At 38.3% G+C, this 14,693-nt stretch overlaps 1 protein-coding gene across 1 annotated transcript; it reads left to right on the forward strand.

The window, feature by feature from the left end:
- Window positions 1-8,396: 8,396 nt before the first annotated feature.
- On the forward strand, window positions 8,397-12,908 carry LOC103144862 (protein sprouty homolog 4-like). The gene is made up of 2 exons (XM_007562021.2): window positions 8,397-8,687; window positions 10,802-12,908. The coding sequence occupies exon 2, from the start codon at window positions 10,853-10,855 to the stop codon at window positions 11,996-11,998; it is 1,146 nt and encodes a 381-aa protein (XP_007562083.1). The 5' UTR covers window positions 8,397-8,687; window positions 10,802-10,852; the 3' UTR covers window positions 11,999-12,908.
- The last annotated feature ends 1,785 nt before the right edge of the window (window positions 12,909-14,693 follow it).

Below are 14,693 nucleotides of genomic sequence, written 5' to 3' on the forward strand. Positions count from 1 at the left end.
AAACAACAAAGTCATGGAGAGGAATTAAAAATTGGAAAAATAATATTGTCCTCAGGAGCAGAGGAACAAATTAGTCTCTGGTTACTGCTGCAAAAAAAATCCCCAGAATACATTATCTGCTGTAGACTTAATATGACCAAAAGAAAGGGCTTTCCAGCATTATATTTAAAACTGTTGAGGTTCAGAATTGGCTTCTTCAGGACTGAAAATCCACAAACAGAGGAGTGGACGTCTGACGCAGTCTGTTGTGGCAAGGAGACGTGGAAAGGTTTTTTTTTTTTTTATTTTAGCCCACAATGAAAAGACACTAATGTTGAAATACATACAGACATGTGGCTTTAAGTAAAAGTGTTTACATTGCAGAGAAACTGCATTTGAGGGCAGATGTTGACATCAAACAAAGAAGATGTTTCAATAGAATTATGAAAGTTTAAGGTTCAATTATATTATACCTCTTCAACAGTAAGAAAAATCCCCAAACAGGATGAATATTTGGTGCTTTTACTCCTCATATTTAGTTTATTTATTAACAAATGGTTTTAACTGTGTAGTGCATAAGTTAACAGCAATTACATTCACATAACAATGCAAGTGAATGTGTGAAAAAGTCAGAATATGAACCTAAACACAAGTGCATAAAAACACTTACAAACTTGCTGTGTGTAGATAATATATGATTTGTAAATTTTACATTAAGTCTCTAATAGCTGGATGTCAACAAGTTACTATAAAATTATTGTATTCTCACTTACTTACAGTATTAAAATAGTTTAATTTACAAAAGAAAAATCCTTACTGTAAGTCACTTACTGTATAATTACTGGATTATATTTATATAGCTTAAGCTCATTTAACTTAAAATGTGTTAATACAATTTGAACTTAAAACCTATTAATCTTTAGGAACACAGCAAAAGAAAAGGCAGTTACTTTGTCTCTGCTGGGTCACTGAATTGTTTGATGAAAATGATCTAGCGCAATCTTAAACACAGGTTCATGGAGGATTGAATGGTTAAAAAGACTGATTTAAATTTTATTGGGTTTATCATTACAAGAAATTTCCTTTGAGGTCCATCATCTTTTCTCGTTTCCCTTCTTACTACCGAAGCAACACATTTGTCTTGCAAATGTATTCACCTCCATTGAAATTCTTCATATTTTGTTTTTTTACACTTACTAATTTTAATGCTTCTTTTTTTGTAATAGATCACACATTAGTGATTTTTCCAAGTACAAGGAAGATGATAAATATATTATTTTCTTTTTCAGATGAAAGTCTGTAAAGTGCTCTGTGTGCCATTCTGACTGAATCCACATCATTGGAGAAGTCGATCTGAGCCCCTCATGTAGTTCAAACTGTTTTAATTTCACAAACTATCTCTGTGAGGCTCAACATGGCCGGTTGTGTGTGTGGACCACAGAAACGTCTTCATTACATCCTAAAAATTTAAGGCTGGCCCAACTCTTTTCACTGCATATGTGCACATAAACGAAACTGGACTCCAGTGGCGTATGAATGTCATGATGATTTTAGCCTTCTGCATTCAAGATCCTCTGAACTCTATACTTAAGGAGTAGCTAACAGTGTTGTCTTTGTCTGACATTCCTTGTTTAAATGATGATGCTGCAACTTTTACTAAACCTTTAACTACACTATTGGCAGTCCTATTATTTTTAATATAAAACCCAAAATGAAATCCAAATCCTTATTTTTGTGCCATGACTTTAAAACGTTTTTTGGACAAGATTTTCAAGCTGAGTGACACAAACTAAGTTTTTGATCTGGGTCTTTGCGCACCATGCAGCTGCTATGCTGCTGGCTTGTCTCTTCACAAGAGCACATTATTTTTGTTGTAATTTTTCTTCACAATTCAGTGTTTTATAAGTCATGGTGATAATGTGCAGCCTTATAAATACTGAATAAGTCCATGCATTCCTGTTGGACAGTGCATGCATGCGTAATGAGTGCTGGTGTTTTATTGATCCCTGCTGGGAAGTTGAACCTTTTTCCGTTGACTTCAGGAAGTTCACGGGTCAGGGTCGGCAACAGATCAGCATTTTTTCAGCTGACATGATTTAGAGTGTCAATCGTTTGTCAATATGAACAAGTGCCACATTTCTGTTTTTAAAATCTCTAAGCAGAATTATAAATATTAAAATTTGGAATCCTTATCGTTTCATTGGAGTCAAAAGAAAAATAAAGACGATGTAGATTGCAAGAAATTTTTTTTTTCTTTTTCATTTGAACCAACCACTCATGCTTTATATGATTAAAACTAGAGTAAATTCAAGCCTTATGGACAAATTGCTCATGTTAGTTAAAATGTGATTTAAAGAGTACAAAATTAATCTCATGAAATAATAACTATATCAAGATCTCATAAAATAAACAAAGATTAAGATGTCCAGCTAAAATCAAACATTTACACTTCTGTTCCTTTTCTGAAGTTAAAGTCAGACCAAACTTTGATCAGCTAAATTAACAAAAAATATATTTCTGTTTGTTAAATGACACAACAATGAGAAAGACAGATTGTATGCAAGAGATTTATTTATGAATGTCTTCAAAATCTGAGATTGACATACCTTTCTGTAGCTAGCATTGCCTTTGACCTGTCAAACCTTTTGGGTTTCGTTCAATTAGCTTCTCACAATGGTTTGCTGGAGTTCTGGCTCATTCCTCCTGACAGAACTGGCACAAGTGAGTCAAGTTTGTAGGCCTTCTCGCTTACACACACCGTTTTGGATTTGCCTACAGGATTTAGATCAGGACTTTGTGATGACACTATAAGGAAACGTGAAGAAAATGTGGGTTAATCGCAAATGATCTCATCATGATATTATGTAACAACATTCCACAGCTGTATTTATTTTAACAGCTGAAATGGACAGATCGCTCGTTATCACTGCAGAATCAAAGCTATGAAAACATATTTCCTTTTACTTTCCTTTGACATAGAAAATAATGGTTAGGCAAAGCTATTAAACCCACCCAAACAGATCTAAGGATCTAATTAAAAATACTTCTAAAACCAGATTTTTTTTTACTTAAACTGCCTCTGAAGAAACTAGAAACTGTATTATAACAGCTGTTGGAGAGGTTAAATCTTTTCCTTTTGAAATTACTGACTTTTCCAAAATGTTCTGCCAAAAATATGTGGCTCTCACTAAGATATAATCACATATGTGGTGTATTTTTTTTAAAAATCTAAATGGATTAGGAGGTAAACTGGACTGAAAAAATAACTTAGTATAGTGCTAATACTAACTTCCCAAGAAAAAAAGGAAAGTAAGAGTTCAGATAAAGAAGATTACAAAAATCTTTTAAAACTCTGAATGTCCATAAGGCATGTTTTTGTTAGGAGTGCAATGTGCGACGCTGTAAACAAACAACCTGTTGTTGTAAAACTCCTCTGGGAAGTTTCATTTTATCTTTATCTTGTGACTTTTTTTCACAGGATTCTTTTTCACTAAGTCAATTAGATCTAATGTATCCTATTATGGTGCAATAAGGGCAGGCCAAAGCCATCAAAATTCTTTATTTTGATGGATGTGGACACACAGACTCACACAGTCACACAGACGCCCCCCTTCCTCCTCCTCTCACCACACATTTCTTCTGGCTCCAAAGCACAAACACACCGCCTGGTCAGGCAGGCAGCGAGGAAGGAAGTCTGTATTTGAAGAGTGGAGCTACCTGGCATCACAGTCAAGTTCTGCTTCTCACTCTAGTCTTTTTTATCCTCTTGGAAGTTAAACTGTAATTTTATTTGTTCATTTTGTTATCACTGGTTGTGACGTTGATAATGGATGCTGCTGATTTAGTTTTTATTATGACATATCCACCCAGCTGCATCAAAAGTGGATCAAATACAATTTTTCCCCCAATATAATGCTTTTATTTATTAATTTATGTTACTGATTTTTTATGACTTTTGTAACTATACATCATAACGTTCAATACATCCATTATTTCCAACTAACATCATGCAATTTACGTCTAACTTTTTTTTTTAATTTCTAAAAATTTTTCCACACATTCATTTTTGCACATCCTTCTGATCATTGCCTATACTCACACACACACTCATTTAGCTACCACACAGTTCAATGAACACACACCTGCTTGTTATGAATAACATCTTCACCTTCCACTTCCTTCAGAAAACAAAACGCATCTCACAGACTCCTCACACCCCGTCCACCATCTCTCTGAGCTTCTTCCTTTTTTCCGGTCACAGATGTTAAAAGATGTTAAAAAGTGCTCAACACCAGGCTCTTGAACAGTTTTAAAACAAAGTAGATATCACTCAATGACATTTATTCAATTTAAGTTTATCTTTGTTCACAAATCTGCTGGCACTTTAACCTGATAGTGATTCTATTTCATGTTTCATTTATTTTTATGTTTACAGAATATTTTCTCTAGTCTAATTTGGGGGTAACATTCACTTTGTTTAGTTATTTTTTGTTCACACAATATCTTGGCACGTTAAAATATATTGTCTCTGTGTAACAGAATAGTATGTGTACACGTGTCAGATTTATTTTAGATTATTTTCTTTATTTACAGCTCTGTTTTAAGGGCTGCTTTTAAGCTAGTTCAATAAAAATCATAATGTATATCCGCACAATCACAATGAAAAAGAATCTTGAATTTTGCTCTACTGTACATTCTGTGGTATTTTTCTGTCTCACAGTTTTACAGTAATCTAGGTTTGATGTTACAGTTGTGACTTGGCTTTTTCTTGAGATTTTGTTTTCTCAGTAAGACAAAGCACACAGAATCGCTGACCTGCTGTGAAATGCATTTTAAAAGCTCTAAATTAAAAAGAAAAACAAGATGTGGCACTACAAGTGTCCTACACACATGTTAATTGGTGAGAAATGTGTATTGTGAAGCAACAAGGGAGGAGGATAAATGATGGGCTTACCTGCAAAAGGAAGCTTTTGATAAGCTGTCATTGTCATTTACATTTTCACCCTGTGCTCACACATGAATAAACACACAGACTGAGTCGTTATCAGCCATTCTTGGGTGTTTAGATGTTTGAAACAATCAAAAGAGTTTTGGTGTCCAGACACCAAAACTACTATCTAGTATCAAGCTGTTTAGAAATAGTGTGAGACATTTGTAAAATAAGCATTTTCTAAAAAACGAAGAAGAAAGAGTTTCCCTCAAAATATATTTTTTATATGAAAGCTTTTCTAAAGCTTTTCTAAAGTAATTTTGTCACATTTACTTTGATGAGAGAAATGCAATTCATTGGTCAATCTGTTTCGCAGCCAGATGGGGCTGTCCATTACAATCGGAGCCTCACAGCAGTAGCCAGCAGATGTGGCTGTGGGTGAGGCTGGAGGGAGGACTCCAGAGAGAGGGAGAGAGAGCTGGACCTTCCCTTCTGTGCGTGTCTACCCAGATGATCACACCGCTGAGAAATCTACAATCCAACCAGCACTTCATTGTGGCCGTGCCTGAGAGCCACACAGCTGCAGAAGAAAATCTGAACGTATCCACAGTACATCTTTGTGCATCTCTGCACATCTGTGTGTCAGGAGACAGAAAGAAAAATGGAGACAGAAATGTGAAAGGATGATAGATGGGGGGGCTGGAAGGGGTTGTATTATACGGCAGTTTGTTTTCATACAGTGTATCTTCTAAATATTTTTTGTTGTTGGTTGTTGAACATGTTTCTTTTAGCAGTTCAGTCTCAGATCCAGCTGTTTTAGTTTTAGTAGGCTTTCTATGGTTCACGATATCACCACAAATTATAAGCCACATTTTCATAAAGCATAAAGAAAACATGCAGAATGGCCTTTTATTTTTCCACAGTGTCATTTTTTTTATGTTTGCTGGGAACTAGTATTACAAAGTCACATTTTATTTAACTTTTATCCCGCAGCAGTAAACAACAGAAAACACACAATCCAAAGTGAAGGACAACAACTTTTCCAGATGAAATCATAAAGTTCAGAAACAAAACCCTGCAGAAGGTTCAGTATTTCACACTTCAGTGACAAAGTTAGATGATTTACAGCGTGACAGCACATGACGCACAGCAGGAAACATTATTATATAATTAGGTGGTTAATAACAATCTAAATTAGAGCTATATCCTCTGCAATGCTTCAACTTGCATTCATCACAAAAATTATCTCAAAGAAAAAGAGTTACCACTATCAACCTATGGTAAATATCCCACATTTTTAAGCACAGCTCATGAAAATCTGAAACTGCTACTTTTATAGCTTCCTGTTTCAGCAAGAATTGTTGCAGTGACATCAATAGGTTATGTATAAAAAGGAGCAAAAACATTTAGCTGTTAATTTCCATACTCCCTAGTAGTAAAATAAAAAAGACATTGGTCTTTTCCGCAGAAGCATCCAATTTTTTTATTAACTTCTTTTACTTTTGCTTCCTGTTTGGTTTTATTTTCTTGAATTGTTTTTGAAGCTATGCAGTCACTTGTTGTGTTTTGCATCTCTAATTACATATTTTCAGTTAACTGATTCATACAAATTATTTCCTTTGGGCACATGTAGCAACTTTTGAAGCTGTACTAACACGATAAAGTATCACAAAAAAATGTCAAGATAATGATGGCTTGCACACCCAGCCGCCGACAATTCAATTGAATAACCATGAAATGTTATTCAAAATATTAGTCACTCCAATAACTGCATAAAAGAAAAGAAAAAAAAACAACAACAGGTTGTGCAGCTCATATTTACACCCTTGGAATGCGTTCCCATCTTAGAATTACAAATGTTGTTTTATTTAGATTTTATGAACATACTGTTCACACTATGAAACATGGCAGTGGCAGCATTGTGCTTTAAGGGTGTTTTTCTGTTTCAGGGTGGAAGAAAACCTGTTAGAGGCCAAAAGGCTTTGACTCTTGGGTGGAGACTTGGGTGGAGGTGTCAGTGAGCATACAGTCAGTAAGTGTGCAAAGTGAATATAGGAACATAACACTACATTTCTACAAACTACTAGATCAGGAATAGTTTGTTTGAATGTAGCTCTTTTGAGATTTTTCTTAAAAAATGTAAACCAAGAATAATTTTCCTCCTACTTCACATTGGTTTACAGAGGAAACACACACACATATATATATATATATATATATATATATATATATATATAGAGAGAGAGAGAGAGAGAGAGAGAGAGAGAGAGAGAGAGAGAGAGAGAGAGAGAGAGGGAGAGAGACTCTGGTGGAGCTGTGTGGAGGAGGGCTGCTCTGTCGGGTTGAAGGGGAGCTTCCACTTCACCCTCCGCTTTAAAATTTACTTTCAGTTGCCATTCCATCCAGTCTGAAACTAGAATAATTTTCATTCCTTCCTTTTTTTTCTTCCCTTATCTTCACTCCGGCTTTGTTCAAAAACAATAATCCCAATTTGGCGGTGTGGTGGCTGCCATGACGATGCGTGCAAACGGATAATGGGGCAACTGTTAACCTTTGACTGGTTAAAAGCCCCAAGCTGAGTGGGAGAGGGGGGGCGAGAAGGGGGCTCGGGGGAAACACACACACACACAAACACACAAACACGCACACACACACATTATGTCACAGAGAGAAAGGAAATTCACACTCATTTCCTCCGTGTGGTTTCGGTACAAATCAACAACATCCTGTCCTTTTGTGAATCCTGCCTGCCCTCATGCTGGTTTGCGTTTCGCACACGCACACACACACACACACACTCTCCTCACCACCGCCTGTTTTTTTTTACACTACAGTGGAAGCTGTATAGTCATACCTCACATTGTTGCAGAGGAAGGAAGGACACGTCCTTGCTCGCAATAAATGGCTTTAGATAGAACAGGAACCCAAGAGGGGAGCGGCTATTATTCGGGCTAATCCAGTTTAGCCATGTGGCCTCTGGCATCTTGACATCCTTGTCAATAAAATGTGTCTTAAAATTGAACAACCACCTTCAGATGTCCTCTGTTTTTCTGTTTTTAAAAACTGACTTCTATCGATTCAGATAAATACTCAGAAAAACATATTTTTGTCCTCTCAATTTACATCTACTTAAAATTAAAATTACTCGCTGGTAATAAATATTATTAAATTCGTCTCTATTTGATGTTTTTTAAAGCTTGATGAATAATTTGAAAGTCAAACCTATATGTAAATCAGGAATGACATTGTCCTTGTGACCAAAAAAAGCCCCCACCCCTCTTTTTTCCCCACGCACAAACACACACGCCTCATTCGCTATTTCGTCCCATTCATAAAAATCCGGGCTTCGCGCGTGCGCAGTGCAATTCGGTGTCCTCCCCATTCATAAAAATGTAACCTCCGCATTTCAAGCCCTCCCCGACTCGTTCTTCCCTCCCATTCAGAAAAAATAAATGAAAAAAACGGAGGCATCTGCACAGCGCCGTCCCCCTTTTTCCTCTCCTCTACCCTCCCATTCATAAAAACTCACTTCCCTCCCCCTCGGTGGTTGCAACATCATATCCACAGCTCTGCGTCCTCGATCGCAGTCGCCTTTTTAATGCACCAACCCAGCAGAGAGGAAAGCGCTGAAAGAGCCGCTCGGCTTTCCTTTTGGAGTTAACGTCTTTGGAAATACTTAACGCACCACCGGCCACCAATCTCCGAGTGGACTATAGAGAAACCTGCGAGCAGACGTCGAGCGTAACGAAGAGATGAGAATTGCGTCCTGATACCCACGGTAAGTGATGTTTTCTCTGTGTTACATGTTTAGAAGTCGTGATCCAGCGACACCGTAGCCTGGCTAGTCTCAGATCCATTGCTCTAACTTAGCCACCTCAGTCCGTCGGATCCTGTATAAGATATAGGCGCGACATGGCTCTCCTGAGTAACGTCCTTTTTTCCTTTCTTTCTTTCTTTTTTTTTTTTTAAGAAACTGACACAGAACCTGTGTTTGCATGTTTAAGTCAATATTTAACCACCGGTTTTAGGAGCAAACGCGAGATTAAGGCAAAGGAGAGAGAGGGAAGCGAATAAGGTGCAGATGTGCACTTCTGCATCTATCACGATTATGACGTCTTTTAAATTTGCTAAATTTTCGCTCCCTGTGTTTAAAAATGAGGCTTCGTGTTCAGTCGCGTCGGTCCTTCTGGCTCTGCAGAGAGCACCACTTCGCTTAAGTCCTTTTTCAATCACCCTTTTCACCTTCGTTTCACGTTACGCGTCTGATAATACATTTGTTATTATTGGGTATTATTATATTACTTTATTAAGAATTTTGAATTGCATCGTCCGGATTTGTTTGCTAGGGATATGTGCGATTGTGGAACACAGTGATCAGCTTTCTTTAAAACCTTTGTCATTTTTAAATTATTTGCAAAATAAGATTGAAAACGCCGAGTACTTATAAGCAATACGCACGCTATTTGAGTACACCGAACGGCCGCCTCCGGTTTTATGACTCAGTCCATTCACATTTCCAAGGGAGCAACGCGCGCGCACACACACACACACACACGCATTCACAAACACGTACGCACTTGCACACGCATAGTTCCGGCTTGGAGCTCATAATGGTCTTGATTTTTGACGATCACAAGCGCTTGCGCCTTTGCCAGCAATGTCGCAACAGGTTTCACAACAAGCCAGGCTTTTTTTTTGTTTTTTTTTTCAGACCCTAGAGGGAGGCGAATAACATGATCTGGGGATACAGCTACAGGAGCATAACAGTGTGAAGTAATGACACATTTTCGGACAAAAACAGCAGATCAGTGTGCCAACTATATGACTGACATAATAGCAGGCAGCAGAGATGTAGGTTAGTGCAAATCGTGCTTGCTCTTGCTCTATTTCTACTTCCATCAGTTATCAGTGGGGGTCTACCTGAAGTAGAGCACTCATGGAGGAAATGGATGCAGCTGATTTCACTGAGCATAAATGGAGCGCACTGATTCATCGCTCTTACTGCCTGCAGCACAGCAGGTCCCATTCATAAAAACACCTGCTGGTTCATAAAATCAGCCCCATTCACAAATTCCGAGACTGATCATTTTCTCTGATTCGGATTTGTGGTTGTAAAGTGTGCTAAGGAATTACATCACCAGCTACATTATGAAAGCTGAAGGAGTTATTGATAAGCGGGTCTACACGACCTAAATTCTTGCTTTCAGTTCTGCTTCTCTGGCAAGTTTCTAATTTCTTCTCCTCCCTGCCTTGTTTTGCATCTTTGAGTCTTTTACATGCAAGTCCTGCTCTGTGGTGCTCTCTGCTTTTTTGTAAGGGAGAGGACGAGAGTCCAACTTCTATTGTGCTAATGTCAAAGTTAGAAGACATGGGGTTCAGACTAAAGTCCTTTGGTCCCATTCTAAAAATCACCATAGGTTGCAACCTTAACAACCAGAAAATGTTATAACAAAACCTTAAGAATATTTCTAGCTGCAGTTGTTCTGTTTTAAGTAAACAAATTGAAACATGTATGACAAATGTCTTGTGAAACCTATGGGGGGAATTAGAAGCTACTGATTCACTTTGACATAGCATCCTGATCAGACACTAATACTGAGTGTAAAGAAGTTGCACAAAGGTAGAAAAAAAAACTTTACTTCAGTACTTTAATATTGTTTTTCTACATAAAGCAATGGCATATTTGATTTTCAGTAAGCCTATGGGAGGTTACATTGAAGAGCATAACAGTCCAACTTTTGTCAACTGTTATCTTTGTAGATTTGAGACATTACATCACCTCTTGTATAAAATACTTAGAACCTATTCCTTATAAGTTTCAGTGTAAATAAATAGTATCATGGAAGCCCTTGTTGCTTGTTTTAATGGAATCTCTTGTATCTGTTTTTGCAGTATCACTAAATGCTGCTTTAATGTGAAGACGTGCAAGGCACCAGCCGACACATGGAGTCCAGGGTTCCCCACCACATTCCCGGAGTGTCTTCTTCCCTTATCTCTCAGCCTTTGCTGGATAGTCGAGTGCCCTATGGTCGTCTTCAGCATCCTCTCACCATTTATCCCATTGACCAGATAAAGTCATCACATGTGGAGAATGACTACATTGACAGTCCAGCTGTTGTGGCTCAGCAGCCCGTGAGCCAGAAGTCAGCAAACCGAAGAATCACCTGGCTTGGTCAAAATCAGGAGGCCTTCCTTGGGGCCAACCATAATCATCACCATAATCACCAACATCAGCTCCATCAGCATGGCCGGTGTGAGTCTCACCCTCACCCAGACACCACCACCCACCCCTGGATCTCCTTCAGTGGCAGGCCCAGTTCTATTAGCAGCAGCAGCAGTACCTCTTCCGATCAGCGGCTGTTGGACCATGCAGCACCGACGCCGACGGTGGATCACCACCCAAACTCAAACAATCACCAGGGCCCCATCAACACCGTCACAACCCGAACTCCTGGTTGTTTCTCTTCCTCTCAATCTAAAGTCCTGACCTCCTCTTCCTCTGCTTCCTCCTGCTCCTCTTCCTCAAAATCACTTGACCTCAAGTCTGCAAAGATTCCTGCTGGAGGCGTGTGCTCCACTGGGGTTCAACAAGGACTGGCGCTTATCCCTTCCTCTCCAACCGAAAAGAAGCACCTATTTGTCTGCGAGCATTGTGGGAAGTGTCGATGCACTGAGTGCACGCTCCCCCGAGCTTTACCCTCCTGTTGGGTCTGCAACCAGGAGTGCCTGTGCTCGGCTCAGAGCCTGGTAGACACAGCCACCTGCATGTGCCTAGTCAAAGGGATCTTCTATCACTGCACCGAGGACGAGGACGACGAGGGCTCCTGTGCCGACAAGCCCTGCTCATGTTCACAAGCCAACTGCTGTGCACGCTGGTCTTTTATGGCCGCCCTCTCTGTCGTCCTGCCATGCCTAATCTGCTACCTACCAGCTACGGGACTGGCCAAGCTGGGACAGAAGTGTTATGACAATGTTAGCAGGCCTGGCTGTCGCTGCAAGAACTCGCAGGCTGGCATGAGCATCCCTGTCAGTAAAAATGGAGGGGTGGAAGCAAACGTTGGGACAGAAAAGCAGCAGCAGGGGTCATGATAGTGGACTCAACTAGCTGGCTGTGGCCTTGCAAGAAAATGGACAGGACCCCACTTGTTTGGTTAATATGGACTGGACAAGGCAACACCACCCCATTAAACCACCATATTTATCTGCTGGAACATGACTATTAAAACAATGGTACTTAAATGGTTTCTTGGCCTATGTTTGATAGCATGAATGATTAAAATGGGCCATTTAAAAGTGGAACAGCTAACAGGTTTGGTGAGGGATTTGTTTTCAAGTTCTATAAGGGTGACGATAAGAAGAGACCAGATTGTGTGGCCTTCTGTTTGGGTTTTAAAGAAAATGGCTGAAGGCACAAAGTCATACCTCTCTGCTGCTCAATATTTTCCAGCTATTTTTTGTAATGCCAAGTAAACAGAAACTGGTTGCTGATCCTCAGATTTCAAAAGGTATTCAACCCCAGCCATCTAGAAAAGCACAGCCCAGTGTCATTCAGGAAAGCAAGTGGTTAACTGTTGAATACTGTGGCTTTTACGATGGGCCATTACAAGAGATAATTTCCTCTCAAAAGTGATTTTCACCATCTTTTAATTTTGCAGTTATGCTAAACGAGGCTAGCTTGGTGACATTTATCTCTAGATTGTTATTTGAACAGGGGGATCTGTGAAAGCAACCCTTTTTAGACCTAATATAACAGTAATTTTCCATATTTCGTTCATCTTTTTGTGTGCTACAAGTGAGAAATAATCAATTTACAGTTGTTTTTTTATTCATTTTATGGCTGGTAAAGCTTAGACCTTCTGAAATATTTTGAATGCTGTTCACTGCTCCACCTCAGATGTAATGCATGTCACGATCTGCATGCTCTAGTCTAATGGTTAACCACCGTGCTAGAAGTGGATTTGTGGTAGAGAAACATGTAAAAAAAAAAAAAAAAAAAAAANACAATGCAAGTGAATGTGTGAAAAAGTCAGAATATGAACCTAAACACAAGTGCATAAAAACACTTACAAACTTGCTGTGTGTAGATAATATATGATTTGTAAATTTTACATTAACTCTCTAACAGCTGGATGTCAACAAGTTACTATAAAATTATTGTATTCTCACTTACTTACAGTATTAAAATAGTTTAATTTACAAAAGAAAAATCCTTACTGTAAGTCACTTACTGTATAATTACTGGATTATATTTATAAAGCTTAAGCTCATTTAACTTAAAATGTGTTAATACAATTTGAACTTGAAACCTATTAATCTGTAGGAACACAGCAAAAGAAAAGGCAGTTACTTTGTCTCTGCTGGGTCACTGAATTGTTTGATGAAAATGATCTAGTGCGATCTTAAACACAGGTTCATGGAGGATTGAATGGTTAAAAAGACTGATTTAAATTTTATTGGGTTTATCATTACAAGAAATTTCCTTTGAGGTCCATCATCTTTTCTCGTTTCCCTTCTTACTACCGAAGCAACACATTTGTCTTGCAAATGTATTCACCTCCATTGAACTTCTTCATATTTTGTTTTTTTACACTTACTAATTTTAATGCTTCTTTTTTTGTAATAGATCACACATTAGTGATTTTTCCAAGTACAAGGAAGATGATAAATATATTATTTTCTTTTACAGATGAAAGTCTGTAAAGTGCTCTGTGTGCCATTCTGACTGAATCCACATCATTGGAGAAGTCGATCTGAGCCCCTCATGTAGTTCAAACTGTTTTAATTTCACAAACTATCTCTGTGAGGCTCAACATGGCCGGTTGTGTGTGTGGACCACAGAAACGTCTTCATTACATCCTAAAAATTTAAGGCTGGCCCAACTCTTTTCACTGCATATGTGCACATAAAGGAAACTGGACTCCAGTGGCGTATGAATGTCATGATGATTTTAGCCTTCTGCATTCAAGATCCTCTGAACTCTATACTTAAGCAGTAGCTAACAGTGTTGTCTTTGTCTGACATTCCTTGTTTAAATGATGATGCTGCAACTTTTACTAAACCTTTAACTACACTATTGGCAGTCCTATTATTTTTAATATAAAACCCAAAATGAAATCCAAATCCTTATTTTTGTGCCATGACTTTAAAACGTTTTTTGGACAAGATTTTCAAGCTGAGTGACACAAACTAAGTTTTTGATCTGGGTCTTTGCGCACCATGCAGCTGCTATGCTGCTGGCTTGTCTCTTCACAAGAGCACATTATTTTTGTTGTAATTTTTCTTCACAATTCAGTGTTTTATAAGTCATGGTGATAATGTGCAGCCTTATAAATACTGAATAAGTCCATGCATTCCTGTTGGACAGTGCATGCATGCGTAATGAGTGCTGGTGTTTTATTGATCCCTGCTGGGAAGTTGAACCTTTTTCCGTTGACTTCAGGAAGTTCACGGGTCAGGGTCGGCAACAGATCAGCATTTTTTCAGCTGACATGATTTAGAGTGTCAATCGTTTGTCAATATGAACAAGTGCCACATTTCTGTTTTTAAAATCTCTAAGCAGAATTATAAATATTAAAATTTGGAATCCTTATCGTTTCATTGGAGTCAAAAGAAAAATAAAGACGATGTAGATTGCAAGAAATTTTTTTTTTCTTTTTCATTTGAACCAACCACTCATGCTTTATATGATTAAAACTAGAGTAAATTCAAGCCTTATGGAAAAATTGCTCATGTTAGCTAAAATGTGATTTAAAGAGCACAAAATTAATCTCATGAAATAATAACT

This window comes from Poecilia formosa, unplaced genomic scaffold (genome assembly GCF_000485575.1).
Source record: "Poecilia formosa unplaced genomic scaffold, Poecilia_formosa-5.1.2 Scaffold133, whole genome shotgun sequence".
NCBI lineage: Eukaryota > Metazoa > Chordata > Actinopteri > Cyprinodontiformes > Poeciliidae > Poecilia > Poecilia formosa.